Genomic DNA, 18,007 nt, shown 5'->3' on the forward strand with positions numbered 1-18,007 from the left:
TGATCCAAAGTACGAGGACAGTCTAAACAAAAGCAATAAAAGTCCGTTACCGGAATGGGCATTAGTCATATTTATTTTTGCCACAGGAAACACATTTTTATACTGAATCTTAATCATATGACCAACATATTCTCCAAATCATCTACCATCTATACGCCAGGTTTAATGAAAACATTTCTACTAGTTTTAAAGTCAGCGCAGGATCTATCTGTTGCAATTGACGGATAGACAGACAGACGGATAGATGGACAAAAGACAAAATAAAAATGATCTACATACATTTATATGTATCCCGAGTTTCATGAAAATCCCTTGTGTTTTTAAAGTTATGGAAGAATCAAACTTTTGTGACTGACAGGGCAGACAGATTGACAAACGAACCGACAAGTGGATAAATGAAATAATACAATATTCTCCACATTGTCTTCTATCTATAGACCAAGTTTCATAAAAAAAACCCATGTACTTTTATGTTATCGCAGAATCCACATTCTTGTCATATGTTGGACTATTTGTTGTCGGAAGCAACTACACCTGTTGCAAAAGCAACAAAATAAAAGGGCCTGAAAAGATAATTCTATTTTAAAAGTTATCACTATATCCCACTTTGCCACTTTTTGTTGTATGTTTGGACTGTTTGTTGCAATAGCGACCGTAATGTTTGCCGTAACAATAAAGTAAAACAATGAACATATTCTCCATACTTCTGTCTACCCATGTACTAAGCCCCATGAAAAATGTCTTATATATATCGCAGGATCCTACTTTGTGACTGACAGACTGACCTACGGACAGACTGGGATTCGGGGTAAACTACGGGGTAAAGTACCCTCCAATAAAACACCGACAAGGGACTTTCATTAAGTGAACCCCTCTTAATGATAACAAAAGGCACAATAAGTAAGCGCATATGTGAAAGCAGTCTCAATGAGCTTTTAGAACTGCCTTTCACAGAGTGCACTTACTGTTATGTCAGACACAAACAAAAAAGGAAGCGCAGCCTTTAAATGTGAAAGGACTTAACACCAAACATGCGGCGTGTTTCAAAATAGTTGGGTCAAATAACACAGGAAAACTGCCATGATCAAGAGCCTTATGAAGTTTGTAAACAACTTCCTCATAAAGTCATAAAGTCTTTTTTTATGTTGAATACAATCAACACTTGAATGTACAGGTCTTGATTCGTATCCAGTATAGATAATCACAATACAGATGGTCACCAGAGGAGACCGCTGCGATCAAAGAGAAATGTGATACTTGTGAATTTGGTCACCTGTTGAACTCTGCTTAATTTGAAAATACAGATATATGTGTGGTAAAAATGTTGACCACTTTCCAACATAGTTTAGGTGGATGCATTCGACTGTAAATTCAGGCATGAAACTAATGAAAGTGCTCGCTTTTGTCATAATAGGCATAAACATACTAAATGGCTGGTCTTCTTTATTTTAAATAAAACAAAATCAAAACCTTCCATAGACTGCAGCACACACCTTTGCCCGTAACTGTGGTTTCACTACAGCCTGCCTTTCCATGCAGAGGAACGATCAATGAATATGTAGACCTTCTTGCGAAGTGTACACAAAATATACTAAATCAAATGAAACTACTATTCACGTAAAGGTATAAAAAGCGAATTTTAGATTTCGTGTCAAAATCTAGCTGCAAAACAGTCAATCTTGAGGGATGTAAATATTGCTAAGTCTGTGAGCATGTTCAAATTTTAAGAGTCTGTTTATTATTTCTTAATCCTACATATTTACTAACGGAATGTTACACCTTGCCTACTGGTGTCTCAATTTGTTACGCTACTGACGTACTGATAAATTGGATTGACGCAATGAATATATTTATTTTTATACAATCCGGTGTTTGGACTGTAATGTTCAAGCTTTGCTAAACGTGGAATGATCTAAACTACACTGTCTCCTGCAACAAGTTAAATCTAGCGTAAGTCTGAGGCTGTCCAATTAAGAACCTGTTTATCTCCTCCCCAGTTCATTTTCTGTAGATTGGCGATCGTTCAACAGCCAAGCCTCTATTTTCAACCTTTTGGCCACAGCATTTTATAATTTTTATATTTTTTTGATTTTTACACTGTTACCCCAAATATTAAACATCTATTGAATTACCTTCCGCTCAACAGTTTTGACTGTTGACCGGCAAGCCATTCAAGTGTCTTATTACGTGAAACAAAGTTCTTGTTCCCTCTTTTTGTTTTGTTTTATCACAGCAAAATTTAGACCGCCTCGGTAGCCTAGTGGTAGAGCGTCCGCTTCGAGTGCGGGAGGTTCGGCCGCGTCATACCAAAGACGTAAAAATGGTACTAGCAGCTTCCTCGCTTGGCGCTCAGCATTAAGAGGATAATGCTAGGACTGGCCAGCCCGGTGTCAGTATAAAGTGACTGGGTGGGGTATCATGCCAAGTGTCTACGGCGTGATATTCCAGTGAGGCAGCACTATAAAGTTGGGCATTGTGCTCACTGCTACGTTTATATGACTGAAAAATTGTTGAAAAAGACGTTAAACCCGAACACACACACAGAGCAAAATTTAGTGTTGAACTAAAAACCGGTCAACAGCACCGGTGATTTATAAATAGCATTGTAATAAACTTTTGTATTGATTTCAATACAGTTACAAGTGCACTTAAAGAAGAACAGAACAGAACAGAACATGCTATAATTACAGTCTTGTACACAGAACATCTTCATACAACATATGTTACTCTATAAGTGCGCATGAACCAGATTTTTAACAAATTATTCAGTGATTGAGGATGAACAATTATCCAGCCTAGAATAATGAAAAGGCCATCAGATTCATGTCAAATATTCTTTAATTTGATATCACTTTTCATTTGCCATAGAATTCGTAAATTAAAGTAAAAGTTTAAGTTGTAGACAGTGTTTCTGATATTTCTATTATTAAAATATCTTTTTATAGTCTCTAGAATACTGTAAAAACATTAAATTTTGTGGGGGAATATTTTTCGTAAATTTCGTTGTTGCTACAATCCATTAAATTAAATCCCAACGAAAAAGCAAATTATACATCAACTTTATCTTTAAAATTTAATATCACGAATTCATGTCCAAAAAAAAAAAATCATCATGTTCGCTGAAACCACGGAATTTTATGCTCATGAAGTTAAATATTATACTTTATTATATACCAATATAACGTCTGTCAAAAATACGGCTTGTATTTCGCTAGGAAATACGAACAGACAGAAACAAATTCCGTATTGTACCTTTTGTATTGTATGTTGCCGGACTACTTTCTTTTCATATGCATAACGTTACACAGTTCTATGAATTAGTGCACACAAAAAGTACACTCAGTGATAAACATTGAAGACTTCTTTTGATAACAAAACATCAAACAAAAAGTGAAGGTATATAATAAACAGTAGCTAGATCTCCGGCTCTTGTGGATTTTGCAAGGTCGGATCACACTTGGCGCTTGCGCGCCTCGTGTGATCCGATCCGACAAAATCTACTAAAGCCGAATACAGCATCCCAGATCAAGCTACTATTTAATAACCCTATTATATTATACCAGATTTATATAGCGCTCTTTTCATGATGAACACGTTAAAAGTGGCTTTACAGTATGAAGAAAAGCTATTTACAACGTCATTCAAACTGTCGTATGGTACTTCACAATTGTTTTCAACATAAATATCTTATAGACGTTCTGAATGTAAGGTTACAAGTTCAAAGACGATGCACCAGATGGTAGTCTTTTGTAAAGGTATTGAGCGGCCCTTTTATTTAAAGTTTGTAGCCTATAATATGTCGCGGCACCAGAACCGGAATATTACGAGTTGCGCACGACAATATCATACACTTCCATGCGAATCGTCTCCACTCTGTTGTCGAATACGCTGCAGAAAGAATTTAAACTTCTCAGCATCATAAACCTGCATTCGTTGAACCTCCATGCATACAAGACTAGGTTAACAGCACACATTATTAACATAAAAATAACGGTGAGATATGCGGTGTCCGAACCGTCTTTCTTTAAGGCAAGTAAGCACATAGAGATAAGTAACGGTACATGCACGAGCTGAAACACGATGATAATCCATGTGACATTTTTTATCGACATAAAAGCACGTGCCGTAGAAACTGTGTTCCAATTTGGTCCGATACCATCCATTACTCTCATAATTATGTTTCTTAATCACTTGAAGAGAGGCGATGTAACACATAGTGTTGATAAGAAGACATACTGCAAGAATGCACGTGTTTAATGGTAGAGTTTTTGTTGCCCATACAAAGTCAAAATCTTCCCCTTTTAGCTCTGGAACTAGCACATAACGCATGAGCAACTTAATGCACACGGTGCTAATAATACAAACAACTACAAAAACGGTGACATTTCTGAGGCTTGCTTTCCTTGAATACAGGTTGTGATACAAACAGAATACTCTTTCAAGAGACAGAATTGTTACAGCAAGCCATGAAATGAGTGCACAAATTCTGCAAAATTCGGTGAAAATAGCGGCCGAAATTTCTGTTTTCAGTCTCAGTGAGAATGCCAAGAGGCAGATAAAAAGATACAGCGAATCACATATTAATGTTACACATGTTAGCAGCTTTGAAGGAAATGGAACATGCTTTGTCTTTTTGATGGCAGCGCCCGTAAAAATGTCGCAGAGAAGCACTAAAAACACAAACGTTAAAAACAAATACCGTGCAATACTACCAAAGATACGTCCATCAGGTAACTTAGAAGAAGCCGTTGTAGTGGAATTCTCTAGCTGTTCCATTAATAAGTTTTACATTTCAATGCCGACGGAAAACTCCCATTTAAACATGTCTCGAGTACGGTACGTATGATATTACGAAGAGCTTTGTAAATGAATACGACAAGCCCACGGAAGAAAACACACCTTGTTTATTCCAGACACAGAATAAAATAATGAACAACACGACTTAAGTGCAGATTTATATTTTACGTAAATTGATATTTTAAGCTTAGACATTACGGCAATATAAGCTTGATCAATCATTTTACCTTAACATATGTAGCAAAGCCAATGTTCAACTTATATCACCCTAATGTTTACAAATAATACATGTATAGGCCTATCGGATTTCATAAAAGTGTTGTTAAAATTCTGTAAGCATGTTAATTATGACCACGGGTCGAAGCCTTCACAAAACAATGAACTTTTGACACCACACCTTACAATGACTGTTTTGTTGCACACAGGAGAAATGTTATAGGCTATATATATATGCAAAGTTCTGTACAGATGTGTATTTTTTCTCTCACTCATTTGATTGCACTAGGGTCACACTGTGGTATCGACAGCACTGCAAAACGCTTTGGAGTAGTTCGATCATCAACTAATGTAAACTGTAGTAGTGGACAGGAAGTCTTTATGCACATGCGCGTAGTCCACCTATTTTAGTTGTTTCTGTCGTAAACCAGTATGATGGCACCCGAACAGTTTAAATTTTTAGAATTACCATCCGCATCCTCCCTAATGTTCGCGGTGTCTTAAATCAATCATCTTAAATAAATCAGAATGAAATGTTAGTTCTCATGTTGTAGATTCAACGATATATTCTCTTTTCTACTGGATGCATTTTTGTGTTGTAGCTCCCCGTTTTCAACATGATCTTGTTCAAAGGACAGTCCGCCTAGTTACGTTTTAAATCAGCTTCCTCGATGAAATTCAGTTTTCCAGTGTAACACTTAAAGCACTCAAGATGATTTATTCAAAACACATATATAGAACATAAGGGGAAATAACTATAGCCCCTTTTTGTTTCACTGTACAAATATCTGTTTATGCTGGCTCGCCACAACGAGAAAGTATTACGATCAGACTTTACTAAGAAAACTAGCTAAAACTCACAGCATTTCCAAAAACAGGAAATGTATGGCTTCCTTCTTTTTCTTTCATTTTCAAAGTGAAGCCGGCAGCAAAAGACAATCGTGTGACAATGAAACATAAAAGGCGATGGGTTTATAGAAAAGTGACCATGAAAACAAATCTTTCAAAACAGGTAAAAACTTGAATTTTGAAAGTATAACTTGCATTGAAAAGGGGGAAAAGATAATGTGTTACATATATCTTCTCTTGATCTTGCTCTGATTGTTACATAGAATTATAATTGATGAGCAGTTACTGTATTTTTCCGCATCCTTGAATGTGGATGATCCGTAGCAGGCGGAACTATGAATTCTAATTAATATTGTACCACTTTATGATTAAGTAGATCCATTTTCTCCGTTATGAAATAATATGAAAATAAGTTGGTCATATTTTTGAAAGTCCTTCACTTGTGATTGGATAAAAAATATGTTTGAACCAAAGGGGTACATCACATAATGTTTTGGGGTGGTCTAGGGTATAGTTACCCCTTTCTATAGACAAAGGTTCCAGCTGTCAAAATGGCAATGTAAACATGTCAGGATTCCGAGAAAACAAATGAAGATTTCTTTCAAGTTTAAAAGTACTTTTACTATAGGAAATAGTAATATTTTCATATACTAACAACAGTGTTCCTTCATACAGTTAGATTACAAATACTTACAGGTATGAGTTGGTTGAATTTATCGAAGTGAAATTGAAAGCGGTTGTTGCACTTTTCTATGACGCTATGGAAGGTCAAGACCGAAGTGCTGGCCGGGACTTCTTACCGGCTTTTATAAACTTTTGGATCTGAAATCCACCAATCAAAACACTAAAATCCAGAAATCCACCAAGATCCACCAATCAAATGATGACCGAAATCCATAATTTCAGCAGCCACCATATTGAAATGCAGCACGTAAAATACATAAGAAAATGATCGATAAATTGCATATGACAATGGTAGTTGATGGATTTCTGGTGTTTAACAATGATCATAAATTACAAATAAATACGGATCATGAGTTGTGCCTAGGCAGAAACTTTGATCTTATAAGAAAATTTTGAAGTGGGCGGATTTCAAAAACTTCCCGCCAGTGAAACTTTTGATAGCAATGAAACCTGAGAAGATTGACAAATTTCTGGCCAAAAGGTAAGTATTTCAAATTGTTATAGTGGTTTTCATATATAAAATATTCAGCTCTAATCAGTTCCCACCAGTTTGGCAAGTTCATAAGGTAAGTGAATCTATACTTTGTAAAGATCAGTTCCCGACACAGGATTTCACAATGTCACCAGGATTTCCATATAAAGTTTCATTGTAAGTAAGTCTTACCTCAGTTATTCATCAAAAGTTAATGTATATATGGTGTAGCAGTTACTAAGAAAAATATAACAGACCCTTACAGGCAATGACCATTTTCATTAAGTTATAGACCCAAAACATTTGTCCTTAATCCGAACGCTTTCGCATACTTTGTATACAGTTGTATTCATATCAATAGATTTTCATAAAGAATGTAATAATGATAATAATGATAATAATAATATAAACATCAAAACATTAGGCAACCTTGATCATCAAACTTTAGTTTTACACCCCATTCTCTCTTTTTTAAAGATAAATAATTACCATTTTGTCCACCGATTCCTTGTTTTGTCATACAGATATCAGAAGAACTCTGTAACGTTTTCCAGGAACTCCGTAACAGTTATCAGAAGAAAACATGACAGGTTATCAGAAGAATTCACGCCTACGCCCCTGTGATCTAACCCTGGGTTTTAACTGTTTGTAAGTTCCTGTCCTTCAATATGCAACCAAGTTCATTCTTTAACTATATGTTCGCAGAACCTTGAAAATGAATCAAACAAAATACTGAAATTGTTTTATCAACGGATATAATATGTTACAATATATACAATGCAAAAAGATCACGCGCCAAAAATAGTACCAAAGTACAAGTGCACAAAAGAAGTACCATAAAAAAAGGTGAAACTCATATAGCAAACAGGCAGCATATTATCAAAGCCGTAGAGAGAATATCCGTTCACCTGCAAAATTATGGTAGCCCCCGCCCCCACCACCCTCGAACACGTGAATAAAAATGGTTGTGAATTCAAACTACTGATCAAGTATCCCTCGAATAATCATGGCTTACAGTTATATCCGTACGCAGCACCTCACACTCTTTTAAGAGTCTGTAACCTAAAGTTATATAGTATTTATTTAGTCATTGACAAGCAGAGTATTTCATGCTGCATGGCTTCCTTTTATGAATATCAGGAAGAGAGATTTTTCCTGCGACATTTGCTTACTACAAGATTACATAAAAATCACACTGCGATGACATGGTATCATACTCGTATTAAAATTGAATTTTATGTCACCAAATACGACCTTCTCTCCAATTTTATCTACCAACATACACAATGACATTTAACAGTAACCTGCCTAAACTTAGCCCTCTGTGGAATCCCAAAGTGAAAAATCAGTGTTCAATAACCTGTCCGCCATTTCGCTATAGCTCAGATCATATAGTTCCCGAACTTGTTCCTTTAGTACTGTTAGTCCTATTGTTACAAATCCCGCTAAACAACATGTAGAATTGAATCTGATACCTTTGAAATGAAATAAAACGTCGTTAAACGAAACTACTAAATAATTAACGAATGATCAGACGTCTCATAGTGACATGTTCCAGCAGCCGACCGTTATTCTTATAGTAAATCTAACGTAAATACACGTGTCTTATGGAAATACTATTTTTCAGTTTAGAGGCATATCATCGTAAGTTCGTCTTTTATATTAATTTTGTTTAAATATCTTGATTAATTTCAAAGTGAAATGGTGTTTATATTGATTACATTTTAATTCTAGCCTGTTAAATTTTATTTGCATTTCATAAAAAATAACGTTCGCTTTAAGTAACCTGAGTTGGTCTTGTAAATAAAATGTTTTTGTTCTCTGAGCCTCATAATTTTATTAATATCATTTATGCGTAGTACAAAATAAATTTATACAGAGGCTTTTATATGAGCCAACTTTTTTTCGCCTACAATATAAATACACTTATTACAGTAAGGTAAGTTAATCTTTTAACATTGAATATCTTTCAATCTTAGCCTTTTTTTTTACTTTCAATTTATTTACTTTCACCCGATTTGTTTATTTGATAAAATGGTTACGTTTAAAACGGTAGCGTTACTTCGTCTTTCGTAACAATTATATGTATTCTAACAATGCTAAGTCAGTCTGAAATAATATTTTGTTTCTTAAAATAAGACATGTTTAATGCATGTAAAATAGTCTAAATATGAAAAATACATGTGCATTAGCATCATGATGGCTACCATCTGATGACTGGACCTGGTTGGTCTTTTATGAAATCGCAGATTCGAGCCCTCCGCCGGCTTTCAATTGAACACTTGTCTTTATTTTACTGACATCCGATTGTCTTTTAGCTACATGCAAATAGGTTCACATTTGTGTTTATGTTTAGAATATACTTTAAAATAGTCCAGTCATAGTCTGAATATGTAACTGGCTTCAAAACCTATTTTAAAAATATTGCTTTAGTTTATACTAATTTATTATAGCTCGATTATTATGAAAGCTTCAGGCTTAATTGATCCCACTCTCGAGTCCGCGTCTTGATTAAAACAAGTTTTGTGTTATATGAGAAGGCATGGTCGAGACCCCAGTTGGGCTCGAACCAATGTCCCCCGTGTTAAATGGCCTATACATTACCCGGTAGACCATTGCTGAACGTTTGTGCTAATCTCTTTGAATTAATCTCATTGATATCCCTGAAAAAGTATATCTAATAAAAGATAAATGAACCGTGCCATGAGAAAACCAACATAATGGGTTTGCGACCAGCATGGATCCAGACCAGCCTGCGCATCCGCGCAGTCTGGTCAGGATCCATGCTGTTCGCTTTTAAAGCCTACTGTAATTAGAGAAACCGTTAGCGAACAGCATGGATCCTAACCAGACTGCGCGGATGTGCAGGCTGGTCTGGATCCATGCTGGTCGCAAACCCATGATGTTGATTTTCTCATGGCGCGGCTCATTAATGGTTTTGGGCCCGCTTCTTACAGAGATACACTTATATACTTCATATACAAAATATAATAGAGCATAATTTGGACAGAAATCAGATATTTGAATTTTCATTTGATGAATCATTGATTAAACAAGTTGATTGTAAATCCACAGAGGCAATTTGTTAATCTAAAATGGAGAAAAATGTGCATATTTCTAAATGCATTTTCATAAAAGCTGTGAGCCAAACGAAGCACCTAAATTTGCCTTTGTCCTGTTCTCCATATAATAGAATATTGCATGTGTTTACGCAAAACAAACTGATACGATTCCATAAATAATTTACTTTTAAACGCCATAATAAATTATTCAAGGCTATGAACAGTTTACCATTGTCATTTTGAATATGTAATAACTTCGTTCAATAAAAGATACAAGATACAAACTTTTATTTCGTTTCGGTAGTCGCAAGAATACGAAACATTAGCTATAAATTGTATATCAAATTGCAGATCAAAATAATTTTATCCAGCATCGATTCACGGTCGCGACTAAAATCCCCGTTTCAAGTAGTATCGGCCGAGACCTAGGCGTGAGGAGCATTATCTGTCATGCACAAACTCAATCACACCAAGTGTGCTATTATTTTGCTTGTTTTGTATTCTATGCTTCCAAAGGATCTTCTTATAAATGTTATTACTATCACGGTGCTAGTCGGTGCCAGTGGGGCATGAGTAGCCTGGGAAGCCGTTGATAATATTCAGGCCCGTAGCTACGTTGAGGCAAGTGAGGCAGTTGCCTCGGTTAAAATTTGGCATGCAATGAAAAAAGTAATTAAGTACATGTATTTCAATTAAGAATACAAATGGTACCAATTAAAGTTCAAGTTCAAAAACATAGGGAAATGATATATTACACCCATTCAGAATGACTTTACAGTAATAGCCGTAATATAGATCTTAACAGCCTATTAGATAATTCTTAATCAGATTTAGAATTATGGATCCGCATAATCAGTACAAAACTACATTAAAGGTCCAATACTAAGGAAAGTGAACATTTTAATTTCTTTTAAAAACACAGAAACTATTTCATTTTATTGGAAAATGAAAGTTGGTATGTAGAAATTCGAAATAAATCGCAGTATATGTACAATTATTTTTCTATGAAGTACGAAGAAAGTTAAAAAGACCTGGGGGTCATTCTGTCGATTCATTGAAATTTCAGCATAATACACATACATGTCTTTGAGTTCCAAAGACCTTCTGTAAATTTTGACCTGCCAATCTTCATTATTTAGTGTCTTGCAGAAGTCTATGCACTGGCTATGAAAAAAATTGCCAACTCACTTTCCCTTAGTAATGGACCTTTAAAAACACCAAATTTAAAGTAGTAAAACATAGTCGCAGGACCCTCCAGAATGCACCATAGACGACCTCAAGAAAAAAAAATTCCCGGGGGAGCATGCCCTCAGACTGCCTCGGTTAAAATTAGCCTCTGGCTACGGGCCTGATATTTGTGCTTTGTCAGAAGAAATCATACCTAATACCTATGCATTAAAGATCACTTAATTTGCGCTAATTAGTGTTAATTGGCATTCATCGAGTTTCTGATATTATCAACGCCTGGGGAAATCTGAAGGAGTTTCCATGTTACTATTGATTATCGATTTTCTATAATTAGCCTAATTAACATGCGATCAGATTTGCTCTTGTTTGAAACGGAAACGAGGCAATGATGCCGAAAATTCGGCAGTTTCCGTAGATCACTAGGTCTGCATAAATATAACTTCTTGATAGCTATGACGCAAATTTAAGTTTATACTGATACATTTAAAAGTTGTTACAACTTGCTGGAAAAGCTATGGGAGGTACAAACTGGTATTTGTCTATGTCCCGGAAATGTTCGGAAACCTTCGGAAGTACACGATTCCGATCTGTCTTTCCCGTGAGAATTCCGTTTCTGTTTTTAGCCATGGTATATTGCTTTCAGAGGTTATCGTTCTTTATCAAACACCCGCATATTTCGGGTGTAATATAGGCGGCACTGCGGTCGGAAAACAGGTTTCCCCAGGCTGTCAATTTGCAGGTATTAAAAAAGTTAGAAATTGTCAGACTTGATTCCCAGGCTAGGGTCTATACCTTAAGCACATGTTTGACGGTTTAGGTTTTAAAGAACGTTAACGAATATGAATTTTCAAGCTGTTCTTCATATTCTTTACAATACTGAAATAGTATCTGATATAGGATTATCAATTATTTATGAGAATATCACACTGCGTGTAATAGGAGCAGCCATTTTGAAGTACATGGCATCGTTTTTCAATATTTATTTCTGAATGCAGTCCGAGTGAGTTTTTAACAGCGCACTTGACAATTAGATAATTTTATACATTCCTCTTCGTGATACTATATGTATGTTACATACAAAAGCTTTTCAAAACTTTCTAGCACAAAACGGGTATAATTTTGTTTAAATGGATGGAACCTTCTCTTTGAGGACATTCCCTGACGCCCAAAGTAGAAGATTTTGAGAAACCTGCTCACATGTACATTTTGAGACGCGGACGCCAAAGCCGAAAGAAGGGTAACAGCAACAGCCTGCTGTTTGAAAGAAGTTGTAATCGAGCTTAAAATTAATAAAATACACCATATTGTTTTATATTGCCATTTTTTCTAAAATCTATCAAAAAGACCACAACTTTCTTACGATACAGCAAGTTTCGATTTCTTTTCAACGCCTTGAATTGTTTAGATGCTCCTTAAAATAGAAAGAATGTTTGTACAAAATTCCCAACAAACTAACAGTTTTCTTTTGTTCCAGCATACCCAATTAATTTTTTTCGGCGCAAAATATTATGACTGTTTAATACAGGTCAGTTAATTAGGTAGGTCCGGTAAGTTCGGTCCTTTCCTAAAACCTTGAAGACTGCTTTTGGAATGGTAATAAAACCAAACAAGTATCTATAATTCAGTTAATGAACCCCACTACTAATGCCGTTCATTTAAATTTCCTTTTGTTTCAATAATCATTCCGACGACAACGTATTTATTATTCTTTTATTTCAGTTTACCGACATGATCTGGTTTTATGTTAATCTTAAAAGGAATAGTTGTTAATAGGATTTGTAGCAATTAAACAAAATCCGTATACATGAATATTTTATAGATTTTCATTTAACACTTTTTTTAACTGTTAAAACAGCTCGCTTGAACATTGTTTTTTTTTTTCAAAATATTTTTTGAAATCTGTTTTAAATAGTCAAAATCACTTATATTTTTACAACATTACTGCTTTCAAGTGTTGATTATTAAGTCATTATTTTCTGCGAAACTTATTTAATTAAGTGAGTTAAATTTGAGTATAAAATGACCTTTTTTCAATGCTTATAATGATGATCTGTGTTAAACTGAAATGAAATATTTTGACGTTTCTTGCATTCACAAGCTGTACAGGAGAGTTTAAATATATGTAGTTTGAAGAAAGAAAATGCATGCTCTTGTCATTCTTAAGAACAGCTTGTAAGTGGCTTTTATTAATATGCCGCTTATGCAAAAAGTGATATGAGCCGTGCCATGAGAAAACCAACATAGTGGGTTTGCGACCAGCATGGATCCAGACCAGCCTGCGCATCCGCACAGTCTGGTCAGGATCCATGCTGTTCGCTTTCAAAGCCTATAGCAATTAGAGAAACTGTTAGCGAACAGCATGGATCCTGACCAGACTGCGCGGATGCGCAGGCTGGTCTGGATCCATGCTGGTCGCAAACCCACTATGTTGGTTTTCTCATGGCGCGGCTCATATGATATTTCAACGGTCCAAAGTGAACGTGTTGATGGTAAAAGCTATCAATTTATGAGGAAAAGAAACTACAGCGTATTCTAGATCAAATCTATTAAATGTTTGATTGCATATAGTTTATGTAAGGTTTATGTGTGTTAACGGTACTATGCATTAGGTTAAAACATTTCTAAATACTTTACAATAAACATTTTAAGTTCGACTAGGTATGTGAATGCTAGATGTGTGCGTTATCATGCAGGGCTTGCGCGTGCATAAAAATGTAACTCCATATCAGACATGTTTTTGCGACAGCTTAGAATCTAACGTTTCTGACCCCAGGCGCAATTATTTTTGAAACCATTCCCATTTCGGATAGGAAATATATATATACAAGGGCATTGATTCCGTATGACTTTGTATTAAGGAATCGGAAGAGTTCCCCATCCAGTATGATGTCCAATACGAAAAAGCATAGCGTTTTTTATCATTTTCTTTTATGTTTCGGATATTGTTAAACGAGTATGTACTAAAAACAGCCGTGAATGCATTTTAAATCACATAGTTCAATACTGGTGTCTATGGTAACTCATGTCAAATAATGGTTTTGCATATGATTTTATGTTCCTATAAATTGTAAGTGTGAATTGTATTTTAAAATGAGAGGTAAATAGAGTATATATATGTGCATTTAATCATGTACTTACTCGGTCACTTACTTAACATACGTACATTCATGTAATCACACAGTCTCTTACTTAACAACCATACATGTATTATGTACTCACTTGGTCACTTACTCAACATCCGTATACTCATAAACTCACTCATTTTCTCGACATAGGTACTTTCACGCACTCACTTGGTCAGTTACTCAACATTTGTACACTCATGTACTCACTCTGTTAGTTACTCAACATTCGTACATTCATGCACTCATTCAACATCTGTACATGTATTATGCACTTACGAGGTCACTTACTCAACACCGTACATTCATGCATTCATTCGGTCACTTACTCAGCAGCCGTACATTCATATACTCACTTGGTCAGTTACTCAGCATTCATACATTCATGTACTCACTCAATATCTTACATTCATGCACTCACTCGGTCACTTCTCAGCATCCATACATGCACGTAGTCACTCGGTCAGTTACTCAACATTCATGTACTCACGTAACACCTGTACATGTATCCATGTACTCACTCGTTCAGTTACTCAACATTCGTGCGTTCATGTACTCACTCAACACCCGTACATATATTATGTACTTACTCGGCCACTTACTCAACATCTGTACACTCCTGTTCCCACTCGGTCACTTACTCAATTTTCGTACATTCATGTACTTAATCGGTCAGTTACTCAACTTCGTGAATTCATGTACTCACTCTACATCTGTACATGTATTCATGTACTCACTTGATCAGTTAATTCATGTACCCACTCAACAGCAGTACATGTATTATGTACTCACTCAGTCAGTTGCACCACATTCATACATTCATGTACTCTCTTAACTTACTCATTTGATTTGCAACTCTCAGCTTTTAGCTAGTTTCACCTTGAACAGAGATTTTATTCATACTGGTTTTATAAAAGCACATTTGAATATGTATATTGTCTCTTGTAGTTCTAGTAAGAACGGTCAATTACAATACAATTTGTTTATGCTGTATGTAAATTTATATGTTTGTAAATCAATGAGACGTAAATAAACTATAAAACTAAACTATAAAGAAAAGCTACCAATTGGTTCAATTAATGTGTTTAAAATTTAGTTAAACGCAACCTCTATATGGGCGCTCAGCTAATTATTTTGGGTGTGAAACTAATTGTAAAAAAAAAAACGGAAAATAATTATACAAACGTTATATTTTAGTCCTTTTTTGTCACAACCCGGTTGCATTTTAACATCCGCTTTACATATTATTTAATAACATTTCTTCCTGTAAACAAGAGGAAAATTATGCTTATTTACTACATATTTGACAATAACTGTGTTTTTCTGTATTTTTAGAAGGAAAACAACAGATTGCGGATTTCATAATCACCAAATATGACTTTAAGTTAGAGGATCGTACCAACGTTCTTCTCGGGATTTATTCTGCTGATCTGGAAATATAAGTGATGGAGAATGCGGATACAAATGCCATTTCTCGTAAAATGTTACTGTTGTTTGGAAGGAAAGCCAGGAGAAAAATTGCTGTGATACTAGGTGGCTGTTTTATATATTTATTCATTTTACTAAACTGGCAACTTATAAACCAACATGTTTGTCTAGATAGAGGAAATAAAATGTTTGTTTCAAAATACTTTCTTAGTACACCGCTGAGAACTTCTTTTGTAAACGACAGCAGAAAATACGAATATAAGAAAGGCGTGGATTTAAACAATGGCACAGAGATCATTTCGAAAAGCCATTTGACCAGCATAGCTTCAAGGAACATAACGCTTAAACAATCATTGGGCAAAGCCGACACGTTTTCACCTACAACGTTTCATGTCAAGTCGCATTTTCATAACATTGCTCCAAACCACACATATACAGAAAACGACTTGACTAAAATTACACTCAAGCCTAACTTTTCAAAAATGATCAATGCGTCACAAATTGTTTCAACAATTTATACTCCATATTTATTAGAGAACCGAAACCTCTGTTCATCCGTTGAAAACTTGTCTGTTTTGATAATAGTTCACACAGCCACTGACCATATTGAAAGGCGGAAGTTGATTAGAGCAACTTGGGCCAACAACACGTTTTATCTTACTCTCGGAATTATACGGATCCTGTTTCTCTTAGGAAAACCGGGGAATGAGACAATTCAGAAACAAATTGAAGGGGAAAGTATGCAGTATGAAGATATTTTACAAGGAGACTTTATCGACAGCTACCACAACCTCACATTAAAAGGAGTGATGACATACAAATGGCTGGCAGAAAGATGTAAAAATGCAAAGTTCATACTGAAAGTAGATGACGACATACTTGTGAACGTCTATAAATTATTCACCGATATTTTACCAGTCTATACCTCAAAACATCGGCAGATTATTTGCAATCATATAATTACAAATACGATGCCAATTATTCGAAAGAATAATAGCAAATGGTTTGTTCATCAGAACCATTTTAGAGGCCATGGTCGTTATCCAACAGATTACTGTTCCGGATTTTTGGTCATATTTACAAATGATTTGATGCCTGCATTTTACAGTTCCGCTCAAGTGACACCATTTTTCTGGGTGGATGACGTCTATCTGTATGGTCTTGTACCGGGCAATGTCCCAGGTGTCAAATATAATGGTTTGAAAGGTAACTGGCATCAGTTATCCGGACAAGAAGCATTAAAATGTTTCCGAAACGTTACACGCACGTGTGATTATCTAGCTATTGGTGCAGGCGGGCATGGAGAAATAGATGATATATGGCCACATGTTGTTAAGAGATACCATTTACCGATGTCGGATGGAAAAATTAACGCTTCTAAACTGACAACTGAGGGTACAAAATAAAGGAATATATGCCACTGTTGTAAAAGGCCCTGTATTGTTCGTACGAATGGAAGCAACATATTTGATTTATATATCGTATCATTTTGTTTATTTCAAACACTGGCCTGGACTGAGCTATCTAGGTCAGTGGCATGCATGCATTACATTTAAATTACGCCTTCTGTACATGTTTTAGCTATAATGATAAAAAATGTATGTTCCATGTGGCATCTATATGATGTGTGTTTCATGTGGCGTCTATATGAAATAAGTGTATTCCATCTGGCGTCTATATGAAGTATGTGTTATCCATTTGGCATCTTACGAAGTAAGGTTGTTTCATGTGGCGTCTTTGTGAAGTGTGTTCCATGTGGCGTCTGATGTTTTCCATGTGGCGTCTATATGAAGTTAGAGTGTTCGAAACATCACGGTGCATTTCGGTGTACTGATCACTTGATCGGGATAGCCCGGGGTTGTATGAATCGAGCCCACCTTGTGAATAATGCACACTTTGTTTTTGTTTGTTTACGTTTCGCCTTACATGTGCACTTGGCCGTGTCGTGTAGACCGAAAGTTCAATAAAGAATCTCATCCAAATTTCCATAACTTTGACGAAAAGATAAAATACGTATAATGTGGCTGTTACACGATGGGAGACAAATAACCACATGTTCAATATGCAAAGTGCTCATTCGCCGAACTGCATTTTTAGGTGAGAAATGTGCGATTGAAATGGGTAAGTATATTTTCCGTCCGTGATCAATATATATAGAATAAGAAGGGTGTAACATATACAGTGGCATT

General features: G+C 35.6%; 1 protein-coding gene across 1 annotated transcript; it reads left to right on the forward strand.

The window, feature by feature from the left end:
* Positions 1 to 8,509: 8,509 nt before the first annotated feature.
* On the forward strand, positions 8,510 to 17,495 carry LOC128559517 (lactosylceramide 1,3-N-acetyl-beta-D-glucosaminyltransferase A-like). Its single transcript, XM_053551411.1, has 2 exons — positions 8,510 to 8,662; positions 15,726 to 17,495. The coding sequence occupies exon 2, from the start codon at positions 15,836 to 15,838 to the stop codon at positions 17,222 to 17,224; it is 1,389 nt and encodes a 462-aa protein (XP_053407386.1). The 5' UTR covers positions 8,510 to 8,662; positions 15,726 to 15,835; the 3' UTR covers positions 17,225 to 17,495.
* The last annotated feature ends 512 nt before the right edge of the window (positions 17,496 to 18,007 follow it).

The sequence above is a fragment of the Mercenaria mercenaria genome, chromosome 9 (assembly GCF_021730395.1).
Source record: "Mercenaria mercenaria strain notata chromosome 9, MADL_Memer_1, whole genome shotgun sequence".
Taxonomy (NCBI): Eukaryota; Metazoa; Mollusca; class Bivalvia; order Venerida; family Veneridae; genus Mercenaria; species Mercenaria mercenaria.